The 25,324-nt window shown below is 46.7% G+C and overlaps 5 protein-coding genes across 11 annotated transcripts; 1 reads left to right on the top strand and 4 right to left on the bottom strand.

Moving 5' to 3' along the window:
• The first annotated feature begins 42 nt into the window (after nt 1-42).
• Nucleotides 43-6,556, top strand: amdhd2 (amidohydrolase domain containing 2). 3 transcript variants are annotated; one of them, XM_087809237.1, is made up of 11 exons: nt 43-123; nt 2,243-2,345; nt 2,414-2,550; nt 2,606-2,745; nt 2,796-2,850; nt 2,904-3,116; nt 3,172-3,260; nt 3,315-3,459; nt 4,638-4,823; nt 4,889-4,987; nt 6,234-6,556. In XM_087809237.1, the coding sequence occupies exons 2-11, from the start codon at nt 2,269-2,271 to the stop codon at nt 6,305-6,307; spliced, it is 1,215 nt and encodes a 404-aa protein (XP_087665363.1). In that variant the 5' UTR covers nt 43-123; nt 2,243-2,268; the 3' UTR covers nt 6,308-6,556. The 3 variants fall into 3 exon arrangements, with proteins under 3 accessions (XP_087665363.1, XP_087665362.1, XP_087665361.1); XM_087809236.1 differs by lacking the exon at nt 43-123 and adding an exon at nt 439-466; XM_087809235.1 differs by lacking the exon at nt 43-123 and adding an exon at nt 459-525.
• On the bottom strand, nt 6,550-8,579 carry LOC148064567 (ceramide synthase-like). Of its 2 annotated transcripts, XM_087809238.1 has the most exons (6): nt 8,450-8,579; nt 8,175-8,258; nt 7,337-7,547; nt 7,080-7,175; nt 6,899-7,008; nt 6,550-6,785 (listed from the first exon to the last, which is right to left on the bottom strand). In XM_087809238.1, the coding sequence occupies exons 1-6, from the start codon at nt 8,563-8,565 to the stop codon at nt 6,581-6,583; spliced, it is 822 nt and encodes a 273-aa protein (XP_087665364.1). In that variant the 5' UTR covers nt 8,566-8,579; the 3' UTR covers nt 6,550-6,580. The 2 variants fall into 2 exon arrangements, with proteins under 2 accessions (XP_087665364.1, XP_087665365.1); XM_087809239.1 differs by lacking the exon at nt 6,550-6,785 and having other exon boundaries at nt 6,895-7,008.
• A 213-nt stretch (nt 8,580-8,792) lies between these two features.
• Nucleotides 8,793-15,410, bottom strand: nlk1 (nemo-like kinase, type 1). Its single transcript, XM_087808441.1, has 12 exons — nt 15,159-15,410; nt 13,575-14,030; nt 13,367-13,496; nt 13,250-13,305; nt 13,055-13,161; nt 12,890-12,975; nt 11,619-11,828; nt 11,449-11,550; nt 11,301-11,387; nt 11,038-11,236; nt 10,875-10,968; nt 8,793-9,999 (listed from the first exon to the last, which is right to left on the bottom strand). The coding sequence occupies exons 2-12, from the start codon at nt 13,880-13,882 to the stop codon at nt 9,951-9,953; spliced, it is 1,428 nt and encodes a 475-aa protein (XP_087664567.1). The 5' UTR covers nt 13,883-14,030; nt 15,159-15,410; the 3' UTR covers nt 8,793-9,950.
• A 1,555-nt stretch (nt 15,411-16,965) lies between these two features.
• maza (MYC-associated zinc finger protein a (purine-binding transcription factor)) lies at nt 16,966-21,204 on the bottom strand. 4 transcript variants are annotated; one of them, XM_087808446.1, is made up of 8 exons: nt 20,383-21,203; nt 19,900-20,047; nt 19,315-19,664; nt 18,992-19,248; nt 18,868-18,931; nt 17,936-18,107; nt 17,491-17,864; nt 16,966-17,420 (listed from the first exon to the last, which is right to left on the bottom strand). In XM_087808446.1, the coding sequence occupies exons 1-7, from the start codon at nt 20,413-20,415 to the stop codon at nt 17,551-17,553; spliced, it is 1,338 nt and encodes a 445-aa protein (XP_087664572.1). In that variant the 5' UTR covers nt 20,416-21,203; the 3' UTR covers nt 16,966-17,420; nt 17,491-17,550. The 4 variants fall into 4 exon arrangements, with proteins under 4 accessions (XP_087664572.1, XP_087664571.1, XP_087664569.1 ...); XM_087808445.1 differs by having other exon boundaries at nt 18,992-19,257; nt 20,383-21,202; XM_087808443.1 differs by having other exon boundaries at nt 18,992-19,664; nt 20,383-21,204.
• A 446-nt stretch (nt 21,205-21,650) lies between these two features.
• On the bottom strand, nt 21,651-24,484 carry cdipt (CDP-diacylglycerol--inositol 3-phosphatidyltransferase (phosphatidylinositol synthase)). The gene is made up of 6 exons (XM_087808440.1): nt 24,247-24,484; nt 23,878-24,012; nt 23,649-23,802; nt 23,508-23,589; nt 22,432-22,513; nt 21,651-22,371 (listed from the first exon to the last, which is right to left on the bottom strand). Exons 1-6 carry the CDS (start codon nt 24,284-24,286, stop codon nt 22,229-22,231), a joined length of 636 nt encoding a protein of 211 aa, XP_087664566.1. The 5' UTR covers nt 24,287-24,484; the 3' UTR covers nt 21,651-22,228.
• Nucleotides 24,485-25,324: the final 840 nt, after the last annotated feature.

Below are 25,324 nucleotides of genomic sequence, written 5' to 3'. Positions count from 1 at the left end.
TCACCCGGGAGACGGACCTGCCCCGTACACAGTCCTCGCGCCTGTCATTGGCCCGCTGGTTTCCACGGTGACGAACTTTTGCGGCGTTCCGGAGCCGAACTTACACGTCGTTAAAAAAAGAAGGTCGGTGACGTCACGCGAGAAACAACTCGCTTCTTGATCAATGAGGGAAAAAAAGTTTTTTTAAAGAATGAAGCGCAGATGGACGTTTAACGGATGTTGACGCCCTCTAGCGTTGAACTCAGAGAAGACAGATCGCTTCATAAACTTTTTTTTTTTTTCATATTTAATTATTTTTGATTTTTCGTTTATGTTTCGTCACTTGATAGATTTAATAAAAACGATCTAAATCTACTGCTTCAATAATGACGAGTTTGGGTTGAGAGTGTTTTCGCCGGTCAGCTGACTGTATCCGGTCACGTGACCGCAGCTGCACAACAGACACAGTCGCAGAGAAGATTCTCAGGTGAGTGTTTGTGTTTGTGTGACGCGCGCGTGAAGCAACGATGTGCGACAAACTTACAGGTATTAGTCACTTTATTCACTTTTATTCACCGTCGTGTCTGGAAACGATCGACATAGAAAAAAAACTCGTTTGTTTTGAGCGATTATTTTTCAAAACAGAGAAACTTTTCTCTGTTTTTTTGTCAATAATTCTATTTTATCGATTAATTTAGGAGCTGACGAGGAAGTGACGTCTGAGGTGAACATGATCGACGAAGGACATGAAACTACGAGTTAAAAAACTAAAGATCGAAACTTATTTAAGGAATAAAAAACATTTTCTCTGTCCATAGATAATAAATATGACATTAAATATTTACTTCACCCCTTCTTTCATTTTAGATTCATACAATTCGCGTTATAGCCTCTGGTTTAGCTATAAAATATACGTAAATATACATTAGACGTAAAAAAAAACAGTCTCTTTGTAAAATAACTTCCACACTTTACAGGTGCTACATAAATACATTTTTATAAAATAAATGTAACTTTTATTTTGAAAGGTACTTTGAACTCTTTCATGTTTAAAAACGAAAAGAAAAAACTATTTGTTATCTGACACTAATCTTTTATTCTTTTTAAATCGATGGATACTGAAAAGTGTCACTTCATATGACCATGAAGTGACGTCATCATCATCAGGTCATTATGAAACTGAAAACTAAAGATAATGGAAAAAAAAACATTTTCACTTCACATAGATAAAGAAAAATATAAGAGGTTTTACGACAAGTCATGTGATGAACTCCTGAAAATATTTCATTTGATTCGTCTTATTTTATTTGTTATAAAAAAAGTCCTGTATTGTATTTACAACACTAGACATGAATGCGTTCCTTATATTTTCTTAACTCACACATAAATATGTTGTGAACCTACTCGTAACAAGACACTCTTTTACTTATATATACTTTATTCTATCGTAGAATTACACCAATTACACTCTAATAATTCAAAATATACAAAAATAAAATGCTAAAATGTCAACACACTGAAGCTAGCACGGTTAGCCACGAGCTAAGCTAGCAACTATAAGTAAGTTTACATTAAAAAACACGTCTGCAAAACTTTTTATGTAATGTTTGTAACTCGGTTTAAACTTTCTCACGAGTTGATATAGATCCTTTTGGGAAACTGAAAAAAAAGTCTGACTAGTTTGAGACCTTGGCTCCTGCAAGGAGGCGTGAGTTATAACACATGTTATAGATAAGAGATTTTACGACGTCACTAAAAAACACGTTGCCACGTAAAACTTCATTAATACAAGAAATTAGACTTTTATTTTGAAAGATGAAAATAAGTAAAAAGAAACAAACTTAATTCTACTTAATAATTCCAATGAAACGTTTATTAAATTACTTTTTTTTCAGCCGACGATAAAGTTTCAGGTGATTCTGAAACTAAAACTAAAATTAATGGAATCATTTTCACCTTCTATAGATAAGAACAAGATAAGAGATTTTACGACGTCATTAAAAAACACCTTACATCTGATTTGTGATACGTGTGAATTAACAACTGGTCTCATTGCATGAGACCTCGGCTCCTGCAAGGGTTTGACTCAAACCTTCAAACCGTTTGAGTAACAAGACCTGTTGGCTTTTCCGTTACTAAAGAAACAGTGTCTTTGTAAAAGATCAGCGTCACAAGTTGGTGTGTCAATTATGATTAAAAAAAAAAAAAAAGGCTTTTATTTTGAAAAACCAAGTTAAGAAACGTGTCTCGTGTTCTGGTTCAGATCCACCGTCAGAGTTTCAGACCAAGATGCCGTCCAAGGTCTCCAACGCTCCCATCACTCAGTTCGTTAACTGCCAGATCCTGCGAGACCACGAGCTTCAGAGGTACCAGGACCGGTCGGCAGGTCCAGACGCTGCAGCTCAAGTGTGTGTGTGTGTGTGTGTGTGTGTAGGGAGGACTTGTGGGTGCGGGACGGGAAGATCCTGGATCCTCAGAAACTCTTCTTCGACGAGCACGGGGTCGCCGACCACCGCGTGGACTGTCAGGACCAGATCTTGGCTCCCGGGTTCATCGACGTCCAGATCAACGGTCAGTACCGACCGCGCGCGACTCTCGGACCTCCTGACCGGGTCTCCTCCTGCAGGGGGGTACGGGAAGGACTTCTCCCAGGCCTCGGGGGACGTCTGGGCCGGAGTCTCTCTGGTGTCCAAGGAGATCCTGCGCCACGGAGTCACCTCCTTCTGCCCGACCCTGGTCACGTCTACGGCCGACGTCTACCACCAGGTGAGCCCGGACCGCGCCCCCTCACGACCCCTCTGACCTCCAGGTCTCAGGTTCTTCCTCAGATCAGAGTCCGGCCCGGAGGCGCGCACGGAGCCGGAGTCCTGGGTGAGACCAAACCACGGTCACGGCGAAGACCCCCCTAACTCCCGTCCCTGCAGGGGTCCATCTGGAGGGTCCCTTCATCAGCAAGGAGATGAAGGGGGCTCACCTGGAACAACATATCCGGACCTTCCCGACCGGAGGCCTGGAGGACCTGCTGCAGGTCTACGGTTGCCTGGACAACGTGGCGATGGTGACGCTGGCGCCGGAGCTGGAGCACGGGCAGGCGGTGGTGAAAGAGCTGAGCCAGAGGGGCGTGACCGTGTCTCTGGGTCGGTGAGCGCCGGGTCAGCAACGAGTCGTAGGTTCTGATGGGTTCTCCCGCAGGTCACTCCAAGGCCGAGCTGCTTCAGGCGGAGGAGGCGGTCCGAGGCGGCGCCGCCTCCATCACGCACCTCTTCAACGCCATGTCCTCGGTGAGTGTCCGCAGACGCGCTCCATCCTACTGCTGACGCCGCTCGTCCCGTCAGTTCCATCACAGAGACCCGTGCATCGTGGGTCTGCTGACCAGCGACCAGATCCCGGACGGACGCATCATCTACTACGGCATGATCGCTGACGGGATCCACACTCACCCGGCCGCCCTGAGGATCGCGCACCGCACTCACCCTCGGGGTCAGTTTGACCCGGTGGTCATCAATCTATTATTTATTACATCTACACAGAAATGTAGAAATTATTATTACAATTAAATTAAATTTGAATAAATTAAACTCGAATTAATTCAATTCAAATAAATTAAATATATTTATAAAATAAAAAATAAAATAAAATTAAATAAAAATAAAATTAAAATACAATAAATTAAAATTAAATTAAATTAAATTAAATTAAATTAAATTAAATTAAATTAAATTAAATTAAATTAAATTAAATTAAGAATAAAATAAATTAAGTAAGAATATATTAGATAAAATTAATTAAAGTATAGTACAAATAATATTAAATTCAATTAAATTAAAAAGAAATAAATTAAATTAAATTAAGTAAGAATATATTAGATAAAATTAATTAAATTAAGTTAAATAAAACAAGGTGGAATAAAAAGTAAATAATATTAAATTAAAATAAAATAAATAAAAACAAGTTTAGATAGAATTAATTAAAGTAAAGTAAAAATAATATTAAATTAAATTAAATTAAAAAGAAATAAATTAAATTAAGTAAGAATATATTAGATCAAATTAATAAAATTAAGTTAAATAAAACAAGGTGGAATAAAAAGTAAATAATATTAAAATAAAATTAAATAAATAAATAAAAGTTTAGATACAATTAATTAAAGCAAATAAAAATAATTTCTTTCTTTTCAAATCGGTACTTTATACTTGAATGTACCATTTTGTTCTGAAAAAATGAAAATGAAAAATGAAAAAAAAAAAAAAAAAAAAAAATGAAATAAAGTTAAGTTAATAAAATAAATTAAGTAAGAATATATTAGATAAAATGAATTAAAGTAAAATAAAATTGAATTAAATTAAATGTAAAACATAAATTAAGTTGTTTTATTACACAGTTAAATTCTCTCATCTACTTGTTGACGAAAGTTTTGTAAATCCTGCCAAACACACATTCTTGGCTGAAAGGTTCTTGTGTGATCGTCTGATTAAACTGTTTTTTTAATTGAATTAAAAACTGGAATTATTGGAATCAAAAATAACAAACTTTGTAAAAAATAATTATAGAAATGATTCATTTTAATTATTTAACAAAAGATTAAATGAGATTTGAAATGTTTCAACGTTGATGGCACTGATTCACCTCTAAACAAAATGGCCGTCGCGCTCCTGCAGGTCTGGTGCTGGTGACGGACGCCATCTCGGCGATGGGTCTCCCTGAGGGGCGACACCGGCTCGGGGAGCAGGAGGTGGAGATCAAGGGGAGCAGCGCCTACGTGGTGTCGGCGTCCGGCAAGAAGACTCTGTCCGGCAGCATCGCCTCCATGGACACGTGCGTGCAGCACTTCAAGCAGGCCACAGGTCAGCGCCCCCTGCAGGTCCGGGTCCAGGTCCAGGTCCGGTCTGACGCTCTTCTCCTGTCTCAGGGTGCAAAGTCGTGGAAGCGCTAGAAGCCGCGACCCTTCACCCCGCTCAGCTCCTGAAACTGCCGCACAAAGGAACTCTGGACTTTGGAGCCGATGCAGGTCAGAGTCGAACACCGTCAGTGATCCTGGTGTTGAGTCCTGAGGGACTCTTGACCAAGACGTATCTATGTCCAAACCTCAGCTTTAAAAGCTGCTGGAGTCACTGTATCCTCTCGTCCTCAGTCATCCTCTCACCCTCTCACCCTCTCGTCCTCACTGTATCCTCTCGTCCTCAGTCATCCTCTCACCCTCTCGTCCTCACTGTATCCTCTCGTCCTCAGTCATCACTGTATCCTCTCGTCCTCAGTCATCACTGTATCCTCTCGTCCTCAGTCATCACTGTATCGTCTCGTCCTCAGTCATCACTGTATCCTCTCGTCCTCAGTCAGTCTCGTCCTCAGTCATCCTCTCGTCCTCATTCATCACTGTATCCTCTCGTCCTCAGTCATCACTGTATCCTCTCATCCTCAGTCATCACTGTATCCTCTCGTCCTCAGTCATCACTGTATCCTCTCGTCCTCAGTCATCACTGTATCCTCTTGTCCTCAGTCATCACTGTATTCTCTCGTCCTCAGTCATCACTGTATCCTCTCGTCCTCAGTCAGTCTCGTCCTCAGTCATCCTCTCGTCCTCATTCATCACTGTATCCTCTCGTCCTCAGTCATCACTGTATCCTCTCATCCTCAGTCATCACTGTATCCTCTCGTCCTCAGTCAGTCTCGTCCTCAGTCATCCTCTCGTCCTCAGTCATCACTGTATCCTATAGCTGCGGAGGACGTAAAAACAGCTGCCATCTAGAGGCCGAAGTTCAATTGTAACACAAACATATAAAATGTTGTGAATATTTGCAAGTTAATTGTAGTTTTTTTTAATCTTATTAATTCATAGGTTTATGAAGGTAGATTTTTGTATTTTAAAATTCAATTTTAAGTTGTTTTGATCAAAAAAAGAATCATTTCAATTACAAAAAAGTCAAAGACAACAGTTACTATTTTAAAAAGTTTAAAGTTTAAAATATTTGATTGATAAAGAAATAAAAAACATAAATAGACTACAATATAATATGGTTGTTTGTTAAGAAACCAAAATATTTCCAATGAATCCTCTCGTCCTCAGTCATCACTGGGATCTCATTTTATTGTTTATATAGCAGCAGAGGACGTAACGCCTGCTGACATCTAGTGGCCGGACGTTTAATAGCAACACAAAAATGAACAAAAGTTGTGAATATGTTGATTTAAAAACACTGATGTTCAAGTGTACGAAGATCTGGTTGAAGAGTTGACGACTCGTGCTTCCTCCTCAGACCTGGTTCTTCTGGACCAGCAGCTCAACGTCAAGTCCACCTTCATCTCAGGGCAGCAGGTCTGGAGCGAGTGAGGACCACGTCCGGACCCTGGTCCAGTTCTCAACTCAATCATGTGCATTGTTTACACTGTCAAACGATGTCAAATCTACATTTAAATCATTGTTTACACTGGTGGACCTACAGGGGGCGCCCTCACGCCGCCTGGTCATGTGACTCTGCTGGACTCGCCTGAGGCGTCCGGTCCGGAGCCGAGGGTTGCGAGTGAGATTCCTGACTGAATTGATTTTGTCTCCGATTAGAAATAAAATGTTTGATTTGCAGTCGATTCAAATGTTTATTCATCGTCAAGAGTCAGTGGTCGGGACAGGAAGTGAGGTCAGGACAGGAAGTGAGGTCTGTCCAGGTGAGGGGGGGCGGGTCAGCAGGCGGGCGGCACCCCTGCAGATGAGCGCGAACCAGTAGAGCTGCAGGGGCCACAGCAGAGCCGCGCCCAGGTTCAGCTGCCAGGGAGCCTCCCACGGCACCTGGACGACTGGGACGTTGGCGAACCTGCAGAGAGAAACACGCTAGCGGTTAGCATGTGGCTAACGGTTGAAGATGGTCAACGTTGTGACATGAACGTATGGTGACCCATGAGGGTACCCGGGTCAGAGCCGGCTCACCTGCTGTAGGCCACGTAGAGGAGCGGGAAGAGGAGGACGCGGCAGAAGAAGAAGGTCACCATCATCATCACGCCGTTGACCTTGTGCAGGAGTGTGTGTTGCTGCTTGAACTAGAAGAAGAAGTGTCACACACACTAACACACACACACACACACACACACAAACACACTTACACACACACCTGGATCAGGACTTTACCCAGACTCACGAACGGCGTGCTGAGTTCAGCCAGAAACAAGACGCCCTGGAAGAAGTCGCCCTTCCCGTCGCGCCACACCTGATGATTGACAGCTGTCACAAAGGATGATGATGATGATTGACAGCTGTCACAAAGGATGATGATGATGATTGACAGCTGTCACAAAGGATGATGATGATTGACAGCTGTCACAAAGGATGATGATGATGATGATGATGATGAGTGACAGCGAGTGTTACCAGGGAGACGGGGCAGCAGAAGGCCACCATGAAGACGTGGTGCAGGATCATCAGGAGGTCCCTCAGCAGGAACCGTCTCAGCTCCGCCCACCGACCTTCCTGCTGGTGACCTTTGACCTGGTGCTTGTGCCGGTCGCACACAAACATGGCGAAGACGTCGTACACGAAATATGGCGTCGCGAAGAGGATGTAGTCGTCGGTCAGCCAGTGTCTGGAGAGACACACACCATGCACACACACGTATATAAACAACACACACACACACGTATATAAACAACACACACACACACGTATATAAACAACACACACACACACGTATATAAACAACACACACACACGTATATAAACAACACACACACTCACACTCACACATATACACAACACACACATACACACTAAAGGAGGCACATATACAACACACACTCACACGTATATAAACAACACACACACACACACTCACTCACATATATACACACACACCCATATAAACAACACACACACTCACACGTATATAAACAACACACACACACATATATACACAACACACCCATATAAACAACACACACACTCACGTATATAAACAACACACACACACACACTCACATATATACACAACACACCCATATAAACAACACACACACTCACACATATATATAAACAACACACACACTCACACATATACACAACACACACATACACACTAAAGGACACACATATACAACACATATATACATAACACACATATACGGACTAAAGGACACACATACTGTATATACACAGTATAAGTTTATACACATGCACATACGCACATACAGTATATACACACAAGTACACACACCTGTCATTGATGATGTCAGAGCAGGATGTGATGATGATGCCGCCGACACACGTTGCCATGACAGCCTGAAGTGATGACACCAAACTGAAAACGCACACGTATTCAAATGTTGAACACACCTGAGACACACACGTCACGTGACATGCAAATGTTCAGGTGCGGGTGTGTGTGGACGCAGGTCTGCCCGATGGTGTGGGGACGTGATGACAGTGATTTGATGTGACATGTGTGTGTTAAGAGTGTGTGTTAGTGTGTGTGTGTGCGTGTGTTCTCACCGGGTGGACACAGTGGCAGCATCTCCCTCGCTCCAGCCCCTCAGGTGTCTCAGAGTCACTTTGAACAGCAGGTAGAGTCCTGGGAAGAAGATGGAGCCGGCGAGCAGGAGCGCCATTCCTCAAGTGTGTGTGTGTGTGTGAGTGTGTGAGAGTGTGTGTGTGTGTGTGTGAGCGGCTTTCAGAGGATCATGTGGGCGGAGGCTCCTGCAGCCACCTGTGGTGGCGAGGATGATCCTGCTGGACCTTCAGACGGCTCTCGGCCAATCAGGGAGCAGCTCGGTGAGCGTGAGCCTGGGGTTCACCTCTAGGGGGCGCCAGCAGGAAAACGGACGCGAGTGAAGGATGTCGTCCAGTGTTTGTTTATTTACTCGTGGTTCACTACTTTGTCTCTAAACATGGTTAAGAAATTCAAGTATTTGGTGGGAAAATAAAAACAAGCTAAAAGGAGACATTGTTCCAAAGTTAAAGTTCTAAAACGCAGCAGGATCCTCGACGTCGTTCCTTCAGAACCAGTTGGACTTCGTTTCCCTCCCGAGACTCGCGCACACACACACAAACGTTTCTAAAGAAATCAAAACTTCTGATCCAAAGTTAAACACACACATTTACAAGTCCTGGTTCCGGGGCCGGGGACACCAGAGTGGCGCCACATGCTGGAGCTTCGGGTGAACTACAACTAAAACAACTTCACAACTTAGAAAAAGGAAGTGAGATCAGAACTTTTTTTTTTTAAAAACAAAATCAGTCACGTTTACGACCAAACCCAGTACCGACCCACATGACGGACCAGGACCCCCCCCCCCCCCCCCCCCCTCCTACAAGACCTGGTGCCCTAGAGAGCTCCTTCTCAGGTTCTGATCCAGAGCCAAATCCGCCCGTGTAACCTTCAGGGCCTCGGAGAAGATCGAGGGACGTTGAAATGTTCGTGAGCAAAAAACATTTAAACCTTTTTTTCTTCAAAATAAAAACGGTGGATGTTTTGTGGCGCCGGACATGAGGGAGCGTGGGAACTGAAGAAGAAGCCGGAGCAGGAAGTGGACTGAAGTATGTCCGTGGGAGGTCAGTCCCGGGTCAGACCCGCTCAAACCTTCACTGGACTCGGAGCATCACGAGGTAAAAGCGTGTCTCAGGGGGAACATGGCCGCCGGTCCGTTCGCATGTCGGGGCGACATTGCACAACTTTCAGTTTGGAGTATCCGGAGTAGAGCAGCGAGTGGCGAGGCGTGACCCCGGCTGGCTGCTACATGTGCTGCGTGGCGGGGGTCGGTCAGAACCGGGCTTGAGAAGGAAACTGACTATTGCACTGGACTGGAATGATCGGAACAAACGGCTTCTACTCGTTCTCCTCCGTAGCAGCAGCCTCGTGTCAGCACCGGGTACTCCAGCGGGGGGAAACTCACATTGAGGTAAAACAGTTTCTGTGTTTCGGAACCAGATGGGCCGGGTCCACGACGACGGACCTCGCCGGACCCGGACTCTACGTTCCGCCGCTGACGCCGCCTCATCTCTCCTCCTTCCTGGACACTTTGGACGAGTGCCACGCCGTCGACCTGAGAGGACCAGAGGTCAAACACCAGGTCAGGGTTAAAGTCAAAAGAGTCATCGATCTTTGACCTCATGACAGTGAAGCAGAGAAGACATGACTATGGAAGTAAAGCAGGGCCATCAGAATATTGAACTAGTTTCACATTTGAATAGTTGATTTTAATTCAATGTTTTTTATTACTTAACTTTTTTCATTTAATTCAAATAATTTAATATTTTTAACATTCATTTATTTTCATTACACTGAGTTTAATTATATAATGCCAATCATTTAAAAAATACAGGTCAATATTTTTAAATATTTATTTATATAAATGTTGATATAATAGAGTCTCCAGACTAAACCAACAGAGCACAGAGCTACTGGATCAAACTTTCAGCCAATCAAACGACACACAGATGATCACATGACTGATGTAGAAGTGCATGATGAAGTAGCTCTGAATTCATTTAGTATCGTCTCGTGGAAAATGTTTAATTTGTAAGATTTATTTTGGAGTTAGTATGTTCTCCCCGTGTTAGTGGGTTTTCTCCGGACACTCCGGTTTCCTCCCACAGTCCAAAAGCATACAGAGGTCGATTGAGAATTTGGTGAAATTGTCCGTAGGTATGAGTGTGTGTGTTCATGGTTGTGTCTTTGTGTGTCCTGAGACAGACTGGTGTCCTGTCCAGGGTGTCCCCTGCCTCTCGCCCGAAGAAATTTAATATAAACTTTTCCATATAGAAATATTGAGTTCATTTAAAAAAAATTAACAATTTAATGCTTATATATATATTTTTTATTCAACATTGTTGACGTTAAATTTAAACCATTTGATTTTCTTAACATACTTCCATAGACACCGGCTCGACTACACGTCATGTGACCTGCTGGTCTTACCTGATGAAGGTCTTGAAGGCGGCGCTCTGAGGGTTGATGCAGAGCGGGACTCGCTTCCCCTGCTGGTGCTCGGTGATGAAGCGGTGGATCAGCTCTGCAGGGAGAGAGTCCATGTGGTGTCAGAACGATAGTTAGTCTAGGGGAGAGAGAGAGGACGCCTGACCTTTGCCCTGCCACACCGACAGCAGGCTGTTCTCGTAGCTGTGGCTGAAGGGTCGCTCGGCCACCGGCTCGAAGTCGCGCGTGTAGACGCGCCCGCTGGGGACGGAGTAGCAGCACTGGCACATGCAGGTGTGGTACCGCAGCCGGCCCTCGTCCAGGTAGGGGTGCGAGAGCGCGTCGCTGCCCGAGATCCTCTTGGCCTGCAGGGGGAGCAAGTGTCAGCGCTCTGGACCGGCAAGCACGCCTCGCCACGTTCCCACTCACCGGGTCAAAGACCAGCATGCGACACAGCAGGTGGATCGCCTCGTGAGTGGCGCCGTCCGAGAGCATGTACAGCACCGACAGCGACGGCTGCGGGTCGGACACATTTTTAAGTCACATGACTTACGAGCACATGTTCTGGTCTACGCACCGGCTTGTGTGGTCCTCTCAGGATGTGAGCTCTGGCGCCCTCACAGGCCAGTGACAGCGCCGACAGGGGTGGTGTCCCGAGCAGGTCCGTGATCAGGTCCAACTGCGACAGAGAGACGCCATGTTTGGTTCTTTTATGGGACCAGAACCTCACGGACCCGCAGGACTCACCTGCTGGATGGGACTCTGCGCCTGGAACAGGATTCTACGTCCCAGCAGCTCGGCAAAGATGCAGCCCACGGACCAGACGTCGATGGCCGAGCCGTAGTGACGACAGCCCATCAGAACCTCTGGAGCTCGGTAATACTGGGTCACCACCTCCTGTGTCATGTGACGCGACGGGTCCGGCTCCTCCACCCGGGCCAGACCAAAGTCACAGATCTGAACAGAGACATGGAGATGAACTTCAAGGAACTACAGCCAGGTGAGGAGGAGGAGGATGAGGAGGTAGAGAAAGAGAAGAGGACAAGATAAAGAAGAGGAGAAAGAGAAGGAAGAGGATGATCATAAGAAGGAAGAAAAGAGGACTAGATGAGGAGAGAGATGAGGAAGATAAAGAGTACAAAAAAGTGAAAAAGAAAGAATAGTAGGAAAAAGAGGAGAAAAATACAAAGAGAGCAATAGTAGTGAGAAGAAAGGGAAATGGGAGGAATATGAAAAACAGAAGAAGGAAGAGAAGATGAAATGAAGTGGAGAAAGAGAAGGAAGAAGAAAAGAGAACAAGATGAGGAAGAGGATGAGATGCGGAAAAGGAGGTATAGATGGAGATGATCATGAGAAGGAAAAAAAGAATGACTAGATGAGAAGGAGATGAGAAGGAAGAATAGAAGGAAAAGGGAGAAAATTATAAAGAGGGGAATAAAATGAGGAAATTGAAGACAAGGGAGAAGTATACCAGGAAGAACGGGAGGAAGAGCAAAAGGGTAAGAGTCGAAGAACAGGAAAAAATTAACAGAAATTAAGGAAAAGATGAGGAAGAAGAGGAGGAAGTGTACAAAGAAGAAGAGGAGGACATTTACAAGGAAGAACATGAAGAGGAGGAAGTGTACAAGGAAGTAGAGGAAGTGTACGAGGAATAGGAGGAAGTGGACAAGGAAGAACAGGAAGTGGAGGAAGTGCACAAGGAAGAACAGGAAGTGGAGGAAGTGCACAAGGAAGAACAGGAAGAGGAGGAAGTGTACAAGGAAGAACAGGAAGTGGAGGAAGTGCACAAGGAAGAACAAGAAGAGGAGGAAGTGTACAAGGAAGAACAGGAAGAGGACAAGGAAGAACAGGAAGATGAAGAATTGTACAAGGAAGAACAGGAAGAGGACAAGGAAGAAGAGGAAGAGGAAGTGGACAAGGAAGGACAGGAAGAGGACAAGGAAGAAGAGGAAGAGGAAGTGGACAAGGAAGAACAGGAAGAGGACAAGGAAGAACAGGAAGAGGAAGTGGAGTTCTACCTTCAGTAAGCAGTTGCTGTTGACCAGCAGGTTCCCTGGTTTGATGTCTCGGTGCAGGATTCCAGCCGAGTGAAGATACTTCAGCCCTGAAGTGAAAAGTAACCAAAACGTTCACACATCTGGACCAGAGCCATGGTTTCAGGTCAGAGTCGGGCGGGTCGGCACCTCTCAGGATCTGGTACAGGAAGACCTTGATGTGGTCCGTGGTCAGCGGCTGAGGAGACACGATGACCTTGTGGAGGTCACTCTGCATCAGCTCCGTTATCACGTATCTGCAGGGGGCGCCGTCAAGGAAAAGAGAGACCACGACAAAACCCAGTTCACGACAAGACCCGGTCTCAGCTGATAATTGAAGGATACATTTCCTCAAAACAGTCGATCTGTGGAGGCTGCAGGATGTCCAGCGCTGACAGAACCTTTCGGAGGGAACAGAAGCATCAGAACCTGCTGGAGGTGCAGCTCAAGAGTGTGTCTCACGTTGTCGTGCTTGAAGAAGCAGAGCATCCTCAGCTCTCGGAACACTCTCTTGCAGGACACCAGGTTCTGGAAGACGTTCGGCATTTTCTTCAGAGCCACTTTACGGCCGTCGCGCGGGTCAGTGACGGACCTGTGATCACATGACACGCGTCCTTACTTTCTCGACTCCTCGGCTGAGTTTCAGACCGCATTCAAGACCAAGACTCACCACACGACACCGAAGGCTCCGTAACCGATGGGCCGGTCCGGTTCCATCTCCGCGGGGCTCGGCACCTCGCTGGCCGGGTTGCTGTAGGGTTGAGGCACCGCCGCTCCTCCGCCGGCGCTGCCGCCCAGCGCGGTGGGGTGCCTCGGGGTCCCGGCCGGGGCGGGCGGTCCCGTGAGGCAGGGTGTCGCGCTGAGGCCGGTCGAGGGAGCTCCACAGGAGTTGTTGACGCAGAAGTATTTGTGACCCAGCTCGGCGCCGGGAAACAAGTCGCCGCAGACGGCAGGTCTTCCTGTGCCGTGGAACGCCATCCTGGCGTCCCGGAGGTGGAGAGGTGGAGCGGGCGTGCGAGGGCTTGATGGCGGCTAAGAGCGCAGGAACGACGGCTGTCGTCTCAACATGACCCGCTGACGCTGCTCGGAACCAAGAGGACGACCCAGTCCCGTGCAGATGGCAACTCTGGAAGATAAATGCTGGTTTTACCACAAAACAAAGGGGAGAGTTCAACAACTGTCAGAATAATCTTTTTCTTGGGCATGGCTACGTCTCTCAGCTAGTCTGGAGCACCTTGGGGTCCCCCGGAGGGAGTTAGATGATGTAGCTTTCCGAGCCCCCCTGCAGAAGCTGTTGCCCCCGATCCGAACCCGGATGATCGGAAGATAGATGGATAGATAAAACTTTATTGATCCCTCCGGAGGAAATTGTGTTTCCAGACGAGACGAGGCATTTCCTCGTGACCGGAGCGAACCTTCCTTCGTCCAATAAGACACTTAAAAACATGAAGCCTCTGCACCAGTCGGGTTTATTAAAATATAAAAGGGTATTTTTAGCTGGTTTGTAGCACCAACACTAGTAATGTCTGTCAGAGACTTACAAGCTTGAGATATAAACTTGTTGAAGAATGTATTTTGTCGAGGATTCACCGCAGGAGGGACATCACAGGTGAGCAGGAGGCATTTGGTTTTAAGTGTGTATTCTGGGACAAAGAAAGGTGTTTGGTTCTCTGCCACTATATGGAAATACTTTCCTGCACGAAAATCCAATGTAACTTCAAAAACACACGGAATACTCTGATCATTCTGCCTCCCTTGAGTCGACAGGAGCAGAACGTGCGTGAAATGAAGCCCTTTGGCTCGTTTTCGTGACTTTTATCAGTTGATGGATCTTTGTTTGTAGCTCAGCTGTTAGCAGAACCTGCACCTGGACCCCCAAAACAGAAGAAGATCTCAGAGCCAGAGCCTGAACATTCAACCTCTACACTCGGATCTGACCCGAACCGAGCCTCTCTAGAACGGTCCCTCGTCCCCGTCGCTGGTTTTCAGCTCAGTTTAATCCTCTGTGGAGGAGCAGCTAGCATCCGCGCTAGCATCCACGCTAGCATCCGCGCTAGCATCCGTGCTAGCCAGCTGTTGATGCTGCTAATGTGCTACAGAGGAGCCGCAGAAGCATCCGTGACCTATATACTGTAACATCTCGCACATCTCGTGTCAGACGCCACCGCGCGACAGAGAGGCGAAGCTGAACTAAAGACGTTTGACGCACAATCGCAACAAATCGATGGAAAATTAAAAAAAAAAAAAAACTCACGTTAAAAGCTCGTCGAGCAAGTCAGAGGATTAGCACGTTAGCATGTTAGCATCCGCCAGCTCTCGACTCCCCATCGGCGGCTGTGGCGCTTCCGCCCGGCGGCCTCGACGGCGTCTGGATTCGCCTCGGATGAATATGATCCCCCCCGCGAGTAAGATTGTGTCGTTGTGGCGATCATAGGAGTCGAAGTGTTGTCGTCCACTTCGGCGATGGAGGCTGTTGACGGGCTAAGCCGAGTAGCTGCCGGGGGAGGAGGAAGTGTTGGGGGAGGGGCGGGTGGTAAACATGCTAATGTCAATTAGCTTCTGACGTTTTTTAAATCAACTTTTTATATCTTTACCGACGTAAGACCATACTTAAATATATATAAATATTAAAGAAACATCAATTATATATTTGAAGGGACATGTCATGCCCCAAAAATAAGAAAATCTCACAAATAATTTACAAAACAACTTTCATCACAACAACAACAAATCAAATAATGTCAATCAATCATATTTCACTCTGAGGGCCACTTAAACACGGAGAAACTTCTGCTTGCGGCCCCAGGCCTCACTTTGTCCCTGCTGGGTCAAATTCAGACTTTTTTATCCCTTCATATAGGAAAGGTTTGACCATTTAATGTTTGGGAAAGGATTGGCTACTTCCTGTTTCCGGTGGCATACCGCTTCTTCCACTTCATTCATTTTGGTTCTTCCTGTTCAATCCATAATCAGCTGCTTCCTGTTCTTAGTCACCTGTACGACATTAAGCTTGCATCACTCGGCTACTACTTCCTTAATAGAAATAAAATAAATAAATAGCTGATACTTATTGAAGCTTATTATTTTGATATCATTAACATATTACCTGTGTAAAGCATAATGTGTCTACTTCCGGTTCAGGGTTACATTTGGTTACTTCCAATTTTTGTGGTTCAGGTTTGTCTATTTCCTGTTCCGGCAATTTTGTCTACTTCCGGTTGGAGTTGACGTTCAACTACTTCCTGTTGGAAGTGACATTTGGCTACTTCCTATTTTTGGAGTGAAAGTAAGCGATCCACATTCAGCCACTTCCTGTTCAGATGTCATTAATCTTGGGTCAGTCGGCTACTACTTCCTTATATAGCATTTTGATACTTCCCGTTCGTACATCATGCAGTGATTTGCTTCATACGTCATCATTTAGCTACTTCCAGTTGGGGATGACATTTGTTTACTTTCTAGTTTTGAAGTGACAGTTGTCTATTTCCTGTTCGGGCATCGTTTAGATAACTCCTGTTCCGGCATAATTTAGCTACTTCCTGTTGGAAGTGACATTTGGCTACTTGCAATTTTGGGGGTGAAAGTTAGCTATTTCCCGTTAGGGGTATCATTTGGCTACTTCCTGTTTGGGTGGCATACCACTGGGGAACTAGCATAATTTTGGTACTTCCTGTTCGATCCACATTCAGCCACTTCCTGCGTCACTCGGCTACTGGTTCCTTAGATAGCATTTTGATACTTCCTGTTCAATCCATATTCGGCCACTTCCTGTTCAGACGCCATTAAGCCTGCGTCACTCAGCTACTACTTCCTTAGACAGAGTTTTGCTACTTCCTGTTCGGACATTGTAAGGCATCATTTGGCTACTTCCACTTGGGGGTGACATTCGTCTACTTCCTGTTCGATGTGACGTTTGGTTATTTCCCAGTACACCAGGTCACTTTCAGAGCCAGATCTAAAATGGATTTGGGTCGACCTCCCGAGTCCAGGGACAGGCTGCCTCACAAAAAGACTAGAGAGTGGTCGAGTCCAATCTGGAACAAATATGTAGAAGATCTTTTCTTCGACTGTTTATTCAACATCTACAGCCACAGACGCGCGTCACCATGGAAACTACAAATGATATGAAATTGAAGAATTGACCCAGAAGTAAAAGCGACTGAAGAGTCCTTCACATTCAGTCTTCAGCGGGAGAGTTCATCAGAATACTCGTAGAAGTCCTAGACCTGAATCAGCCAGTCCACCTAGTGCTGCCGTGCACGTGTGTGTGTAGACTTAGACTTAGACTGCACTTTATTGATCCCTATGAGATGACACTCTCAGGGAATTTTCTTTGTGTGTGTGAGTGTGTGTGTGTGATGAATTGAAATGGCAATACCATAAAAAGTGCTCCACATGACCAGTGGACAACATCCTTCTCTTCGTAGATATTTCAACCTTCAAGAGTCTTAGAACCCGGGTCGTGTGCTGCAGTCTCACAGTTCCATCTTTATCTTCAGGTCTTTTGTGTTAAAGTCTGCAACACACACCGACAACAGCATCGCTCGTCAACGAAAACACAAAAAGATTGTGTCGAAATCACACACCTTGTGTGTCTGCGGTCGGCCTCCTAGAGTCACTGGTCACCGTGCGGCCCGTGAGCGGCGCTAGCTGTGCGGGGTCGCGGCGATGCTGGAGCAGTCCGTGACCAGTAGTTCGACGGCGGTGGCGCTGGACACGCTGACCACCTCGCCGGGGCGCGCCACCACGCTGGCGACGCTGGTGTCGGCCTCCCCCTGATTGGTGTGCGTGCCCATGTGACCCTGAAGCTGAGTGGCGGTTTTACACTGCACGCCGCACAACTGGCAGAGAAGCACGCCGCCTGCCCCCCCGAAAGCTCCCCGTGCACCCCCGCTCTCCTTCCACTCCTGGCCGTGATGCTTCTGAGCGTGGACCCGCAGGTACGTGAGCGTGGTGAAGCCTGCAACAGACGCAGATCCACTTACAACCATCACCTGAGGGCGTGTGTGTGTGTGTGTGTGTGAGGCTTACTGCGGTTGCACAGGTGGCAGGAGTGGTGTTGTGATTGGTTGTGGACTCTCATGTGATCAGTGATGTAAGCGGCCGACAGCAGCTTCCCACAGATGTGACACGGGACCTTCTCCTCGTGGCGGATCAGGTGGGCGCGGAGTCGGTCCCGCGTGGCGAATGCTGACGTGCATGTCTGACAGGAAGTAGAAAGACTATTTGATTATGAAAGTAAACGCATAGAAGTCAGTTTCTACTGCGTATGAAACATCGTCCCTCAATGACGCTCTACGTCCCATAATGCTTTGCCGCCCAGCCAACCCATGACAGCGGACGATCACTTTTGACATAGCAACATAGACATTTAAATACAGAATTGAAACAACCAATCAGCTGTCACTAAATGTGAGTGTGAGGAGATGCATCATGGGAGTGCAGTTTTGTTGTAATTAGTGATTCCCACTAAGTTCAAATAAGTAACATGTTAGTAACAGAGTGAACAAAGACACTATGTTTAAATACAAAGTACCGTGTGCAAAAAAAAACCCACGGCAACATGGCGACAGACGACTGTTTACACCACAGATGTTTTTATTGACAACAAACAAATACATCACTGAATATGATTCGTTGGGCTTCCTCCTCTTAGGTCTCCCTCTTCTGCCTTCACCTACTTCCTGTCCAGGAAGTCATCTAGCTACTTCCTGTGTAACTCGGCTGACTCCTCTTTGGTGTCATTTGCCGCTTCCTGTTGAGACACACTCTACCTACTTCCTGTTCGGGCTCATTCTGCTACTTCCTGTTTGAGTAAAAGTGCGGCGTCAATGAGCCAATGAGGTGAAAAATCACATATATTTGTTTGTTTTATTGTCAAAAAAGTCACGTCTGTGGTGCACGGACGTCACTCAGGGAGTCAAAACGGATTCATCAGCACACGACAGTCACCGCGGATTTACCGTGCATTTGAAGGGTCGCTCTGTGGAGTGGACCTGCCGGACATGGCTGTTGAGATGATCCGGTCTGAAACCCAGGACAACATCTGTGAGCGCAGGCCTACGTGGACGCTTGCGAGTGTGTTACCTGGAGAAGGCTTTGGCACAGTGCGGGCACACGTACGGCTTCTCCACGCCGCCCTGGTGCGAGCGCACGTGGTAACTCATGCGGTCTTTCCTCTTGAAGCGCTGCTGGCAGACGGGACACGAGTACGGCTTCTCGTCCGAGTGCGACAGCCGGTGGCGGTTCAGGTGGTACACGTCCCGGAAGGCTTTCCCGCACGCCTCGCACGCGTGGTTCTTCCTCACCGGGGGGGCGGCGGGGTTGGCGGCCGGGGCCGGGGTCTGCGGCGGCTGAGTCAGAAACCCGTTCACGGTCTTGCTCGACGGCCCGTGGCGACGTGGACCTACCTGCTCCAGCGAGCCCACCACCACCACCGCCGCCTGCAGCGGCTGGGTCGGAGCAGCCATGGTGACGGTCGCCGGGGTGATGGACACCGAGATGACCTGGTCGTGGCCCGTCAGCTGACCCTCCTGTCCGTTGGGAGGAGGCGCGGCCTGTGGCGGGAGGGTGAGCTGGAGGAGGGACAGCGGCACCAGCTGCTTCTCCACCTTGATCCCATCGTCCTTCTCGCGGGCGACCCGGTCCTTCATCCTGATGCCCGTGTGGACCGACTGGTGCCGCCGCAGGTTGTAGCTGTTTTTGAACTCCTTGTTGCAGGTGGCACATATGTGAGACGGACGCCCGGGCTTGGGCTTGTCTAGAGGGCGGTATAGAGGGAAAGTTATGGCCAAGACCCGAGTCCTGAAACCTCTTAAAGGTCCAGGCCTTCACTTTAACAGATTCTTACATTAAATTAAGACATTCAGACAAACAACTCGCAGGAAAATATGAATTAAATTTGAAGGTTCTCTAAGAACTGCTGAAAGACCGCCCTAAGAATCGACCTGTCGCCACCCCCCCCCCCCAGGTCATGTGACAGGGGAGATGCTCACCAGGAAGTGGCTCCTCGCTCAGAGCGGCGGTGTCCACGGTCGAGGGCGGCGTCACCAGCTGCTCCGCCTCCGTGTTCTGCGACGCGTCGCCCAGTTCCGGCAGCAGATCGGCCTGAAGCGGCGCCTCCTGCTGGCCCGAGGTCGTCGTCTGAAACATCGACACAGAGTTAACGTCCGAATCTCTCGCCGATGCCGTCGCTCATTCTAGCTGTTAGCATGCACCTTCTGTTGCCATGACAACCAGCCTGAGGTGACAAGTGTTTCTCATTTCACAGGCTAGCACACTCAGGTCTAGGTCCGTCCAGTCCAGGGCGAAGACAAGTCGAGGAATCGAACTGTCATCAAACTCTTATTTACAGTCAGACGTATCGATGATGTCATCACGATCAATCAGTTCATCAAGAGACAAGAAAGTCGTCATCGAGCCATGACCGGTTGAACTTTCCTGGTCCCTGACCTTTGACCCTTCATGACAGGACTCACCTGGAAGAGGAAGTTGCTCCAAGACGTGTCCATGTTGGACTTTGGCAGGTTCCCAGGCGTCGGTTCCGGACAGTTGTGGAAAGACTTTTGTGCTCCTCGCTGGTTCCGTGAAATCACGGATGAATCCAAAACATCGTCGGTTCCGGTCTTGTTGCGGGCGCGGGTTCTACTTCTAGCCTTTAATGTGAACTTGGAACAATGTTGCTTATGTCTACAGTGGTATCTTATGCATGCAAACTAATGGTGCCGGAGAGAGGAAATCTGCGGCGCTGATCACCATCAGCAGCTCGGCAGGTCCACGGAGGCCGCGACGTCGCTGCCAAGCCTCGGTGTCTCGTAGATCCCGACGCCGCTCTAGCGCGCTCCGTTTCGGCCGCAGATCGTGGCTCCGCCTCGGAGGGGGGATGCCATCTTTCTCTTTTTTTCAGAGTTTCCCTCCCCCTCTTTTCTTTCTTCTCCTCTTTTTTTTTATCTCCTGGCCCCCACTGTCCCTCTGATTTAAAGGGAACGTATTTAGTGTTCGCACCCTCCTCGCCGACCCCCGCCCGTCCCCCGACAAACAATCGAACCTGGAGCCGCGAGATCCGTCCGGGGAACAAACCTCCGTGCGTCGCCGGATCCAGTCCGCCGTCCGAGCGGTTCCGACGGTCGACGCGTTCGCTGAAAATGGTGTCGAGTTTCGCTAAAATCGCTTCATCGCCGCTCGACTTAAAGGTACCGATGCGCGCAACCGCTGGATCAGCCGACACATGACGCGCCGCCAGGGCAGGACCGCAACCGAACTCCGTCCGCGAAGCGTCAACTTTTAGCTCCGCTCGCCCGTCGAGAGACGCCGTCGCCGGACCGCGGGTCCGAACTCTGTCCGGGCGTCACGTGTCCCGAGTGACAACAATTCGGCGTGGACGCGGGAGAGCCAGGTGACCCGTGGACCTCACACCCCGACGATCTGTCACCAGATCTGGTCACGTTGATGGAGCTCAGGAGCCTGAAGGTCTAGTTTGTGTCTCTTGAGTTTTCCAGGTTCGACTGAAGAATTTAACATTTAATCAAGGAAAACGTGAGTTAAAATAACATCATTCTGAAATACAATAAAATAACTTTTATTCGTCAGGCCCAGAAAGTCCCAACATTTTAATAAAACTAGATTTTAATTCATTTTAATAATTAATTTCCCTGAAATGCAAACTTTACCAGCAGCTGTAGCTTAAAAAGAAATCCTTAAAAATGTAGTTTTCGTTCAAAGATTCATCATGAAATAAACTCAAGACTCGCATAAATCTTTATTTTATTTTCTGGAACCTCGGAATTTGAACAATAAACCCCAAGATTACGTCGCAACATCAACCGTTCTTCCGAGTCCGGCCCGAGACGTCGTACAGTCGGACAAAAAATCCCCAAAATACCGTCGTTAAACTGCGTGAAAACATCTGGAATGAAAAAACACTTGAGCGCCAACTCTGTAGCTAAACACGCAACACTCTTACGTGATAAATATACAAGTAATAAATATACTAGTATATAAATATATACGACAGTATTCAGTGGTGAAACCCTTAGATTCTCTGATTTGTTCCCAAAGTCAAAACAATTATTGGCGACAAACAAACAACATTTAACTCCATGATCTGCTTCTTATCTTGAACACTGACATCTTCGGGGATCACCATAGCAACATTTATCTACTTTGATTTTTAGCCACGTAAACAATGACCTTGAGTTTGCTCTATATTGTCTGACCGTGTCGTCCGGTCGTCATGGTGACAGGAATTTAAAGCTAAAAAAAAAAAAGACTTTAGATGTTTGTGGACACAGCAAACACGAAGGCGGACGTCGCTCCGTCGCTCGCTCAGTGGGACTTGTCGGCGCTCTCTCGCTCCGCGGCGTCCATGGCGGCCATGTTCTGCGAGGCGGTGATGAGGTGCACCAGGCTGATGAGGGACTTGAGCAGGCAGATGACGCCGCACAGCAGCTGCAGGTAGAACAGCCAGGCTGCACGCAAACACGGGGTTCAAAGGTCAGACAGCGTCGCTGAGCTGCAGAGAGTCTCACCTGCTGGTTCCTCCAGGTGGTGCGCCAGGTAGAGCAGGCAGAAGAAGAGCTCGTTCCCCATGCACATGACGAACAGCACCGGCTGCACAGAGTCACACTTTCATATTGTAGTGCAACTATTAGAGCTTTGACTTTACCGTATTTACGGGACTACGAGGTGCACTTTAAACTCCTTATATTTTCTCAAAGGCACAGTTGTTATGAGTTCTTTACTCACTGACCTCAAACCTGTTCTTTGTGATGAATGCAGCTGACAACATGTTTTAGTACCACTGTGGTAAACTACAAATACTTATATTTTATTACTGCGCGAAGCTGGAGAGTACGAGTCTGCACGTATCACTCGGTTTTTTTAGTATAACTTCACGAGTCTATCTGGTATATTACTCCATTAAGGCTTCATAGTATTACTCTGCAAGACTCCCAAGTATTACCCCATGAGTTTTTCTGGTATTACTCCTCGAGGCTCAGTGGTATTATTTTGCCAGGGTTTGAAGTATTACTCTGAAGAGTTTTGTAGTATTACTCTGCATGGTTTTGTAGTATTACTAGGCATGGTTTTGTAGTATTAATAGGCAAGTTTTAGTAGTATTACTCAGCTAGGTTTTATAGTATTACGCAATGAGTTTTTGTTGTATTACTCAGTGAGTTTTTTTAGTATTACTCATATAAGGTTTATACTATTACTCAGCGAGTTTTTTTAGTATTACTCTGCAATATTTTTGTAGAATTACAATGCGAGGTATTGTAGTACTACTCTGCGAGCTTTTATACTATTATTCAGCGAGTTTTTGTAGTATTACTCAGCAGGTTTTTGTGGTATTACTCTGCAACGTTTTGTAGTATTACAATGTGAGGTATTGTAGTAATATTATTACTCTGCAAGGTTTTGTAGTATCACTCGGTAAGTTTTTTTTAGTATTACTTGGCGAGTTTTTGTAGCATTACTCGGCGAGGCTTTATGATATTACTCTGTGAGGCTCTGTGGTTTTAGTAGTATTACTAAGCAAAAATACATATATGTGTGAATGTATGTAAAATGATCCACTACATGTACAGACTCCTGCAGGTCCTACCCTGGACGTGTAGTAGAGTCTCAGGACCGGGTTTCCCGAGAGGTCGATGGCCTTGTGGCTACTGAAGCCCTTCACCGTGGAGCTGTCAATCAAAATCAACAGTCAAAGATGGCACCACAGGCCGGTTCGGGAGCGACGCACCTGTGCAGGTGCAGCCAGTGGCTGGCGATGTCCAGACACATGCTGACCTGGAACAGGAAGGCGTAGGACGGGTACAGCAGCGACAGGTTGACCAGCAGACACATGGTGGCGCAGCGGTCCGTCAGCATGTCCAACATGGCGCCGAACTTGGTGGCTGTGACGGAGCGACGTGTTCAGACGCGCGGTCATGTGACACCAGGTCATGTGACGCGAGGTGACGGACACTCACACTGGTTGAGGGCGCGGGCGGCGTGCCCGTCGAAGGCGTCCAGCAGGGCGCTCAGCAGGTAGCAGAAGATGGCGTTCCAGGGGCTGAAGGACATGAGGTAGAAGGACAGCAGGGCCAGGAAGATCCGGGCGTAACCTAGGAGACCAGATGTTTAGCATCAGCACCACCGTGGCTCTTCGGCCATGACGTCATCAGCAGACGTCTGTTTTGAACGTGTTCTTCTTCCACTGACGTCATCACCGTTTAAACCAGACGCCACATTAACATAAAATGACGTCATGTTAAACATGTTCGCGTCGATCGTTGGTCACGAACGGAAGTGCGCTCACTAGTCTCGGAGGCTAACAGTCAAGCTAACACTCAACTCACCGATCAGGTTCGGCACGAACATGAAGATGTTCTCCGCCATGTTTGACGTAAGATGTCCTGGTGCGTCACACGAAGGTCTTCTTGGATCGTATCTCCTCGGATGTACGCAGACCCTCCAGGTCCTCAACTCTCAAGTCGCTCTGTGTCGCCTTTTCCAGCTCAGACCTGCGCCGCAGCAAGTGTTTCCGCTCAAATCCTTCAGAATAAAAGCCAACCTTCCCGGAAGTGTTTTTTGCAATTGTAACTATCTCAGTAAAGACTCACAAACAAATGTGACACACGAGCGACTGTCTGTTATTTCAAGGGTTACACGAGTCTTTGGACAAAAGTAGATGTTCTTTGATGTCATTGATCAACAGATTCGGTCACTTTTACCAAACTTGTGCCTTTTAATCTTTAAATATATGCTACGGTTACTAGATAAATTCCATCAGAAGTGTTAAAAATGGTTTGATTAAATCATGTTGTTTCTGATTAATAAGTATTGTTTTGTGTTGTTTAAATAATGTATAACTGCGTAATGAATATGTGTTTTTTGGTATAACAAAGATGGAGAATGACTCGATGTATTTAAGAGTCCACCGAATAATTATTTGCATTTTGTCAGCTGAAGCAGTTTGTCATTTAAAAAAAAAATCTAATCGAAGACATCTGACGTCCAAAAACACACCAATGGCATCATGATCACAAAAAGACGGAAAATTATTATTATTATGTCGCTCTGAACCTGAACATCTGCAGTCGATCATTTCAGACGTTGTTTCAGAGTGATTTTTAAACAGAGCCTGATTTTTTTAACTAATCTGTAACACATTGAAATGATAAACAAGATTTTCATATCGAACTACAAAGCGTGAGTAAATGTAATTCAACGGGGAGTTAGTTGAACGTTTAAAACGTTTAAAAAAGTTTATTTATAATTAGAAACAACTCATTTACTTATTAAACAGCGCTTCTTAATAATAGATGATCTAATGATGCCTGTTACGTAATGTAACGTAAATAAAAAAAATGTTTTTAAAACTATACCGCGCATGACAGGCATGTATACACGTGACAACCCGTTTAATGTCAAGTA

Source organism: Callionymus lyra, chromosome 15 (genome assembly GCF_982586985.1).
Source record: "Callionymus lyra chromosome 15, fCalLyr1.hap1.1, whole genome shotgun sequence".
Lineage (NCBI taxonomy): Eukaryota > Metazoa > Chordata > Actinopteri > Syngnathiformes > Callionymidae > Callionymus > Callionymus lyra.
This window is presented reverse-complemented; position numbering and strand designations above follow the sequence as displayed.

Coding starts and splice junctions, on each gene's coding strand:
- cdipt (XM_087808440.1), bottom strand. CDS start 24,286: ATGGCGGAGAACATCTTCATGTTCGTGCCGAACCTGATCG. Junction 24,013..24,246: donor GTTCGTGCCGAACCTGATCG/GTGAGTTGAGTG, acceptor CTGGTCTCCTAG/GTTACGCCCGGATCTTCCTG. Junction 23,803..23,877: donor CGCCCGCGCCCTCAACCAGT/GTGAGTGTCCGT, acceptor GCTCCGTCACAG/CCACCAAGTTCGGCGCCATG.
- nlk1 (XM_087808441.1), bottom strand. CDS start 13,882: ATGGCGTTCCACGGCACAGGAAGACCTGCCGTCTGCGGCGACTTGTTT. Junction 13,306..13,366: donor GCTTCTTCAAGCACGACAAC/GTGAGACACACT, acceptor TCCCTCCGAAAG/GTTCTGTCAGCGCTGGACAT. Junction 10,969..11,037: donor GTCGGTGTGGCAGGGCAAAG/GTCAGGCGTCCT, acceptor CTCTCCCTGCAG/AGCTGATCCACCGCTTCATC.
- maza (XM_087808444.1), bottom strand. CDS start 20,415: ATGGACACGTCTTGGAGCAACTTCCTCTTCCAG. Junction 19,665..19,899: donor GAGCGAGGAGCCACTTCCTG/GTGAGCATCTCC, acceptor ACCGCCCTCTAG/ACAAGCCCAAGCCCGGGCGT. Junction 18,932..18,991: donor TGTGCCAAAGCCTTCTCCAG/GTAACACACTCG, acceptor CCTGGGTTTCAG/ACCGGATCATCTCAACAGCC.
- amdhd2 (XM_087809235.1), top strand. Junction 3,117..3,171: donor GGGCGTGACCGTGTCTCTGG/GTCGGTGAGCGC, acceptor GTTCTCCCGCAG/GTCACTCCAAGGCCGAGCTG. Junction 3,460..4,637: donor GCACCGCACTCACCCTCGGG/GTCAGTTTGACC, acceptor GCGCTCCTGCAG/GTCTGGTGCTGGTGACGGAC.
- LOC148064567 (XM_087809238.1), bottom strand. CDS start 8,565: ATGGCGCTCCTGCTCGCCGGCTCCATCTTCTTCCCAGGACTCTACCTG. Junction 8,259..8,449: donor GCTGCCACTGTGTCCACCCG/GTGAGAACACAC, acceptor GTGCGTTTTCAG/TTTGGTGTCATCACTTCAGG. Junction 7,548..8,174: donor TCTGACATCATCAATGACAG/GTGTGTGTACTT, acceptor GTGTCTCTCCAG/ACACTGGCTGACCGACGACT.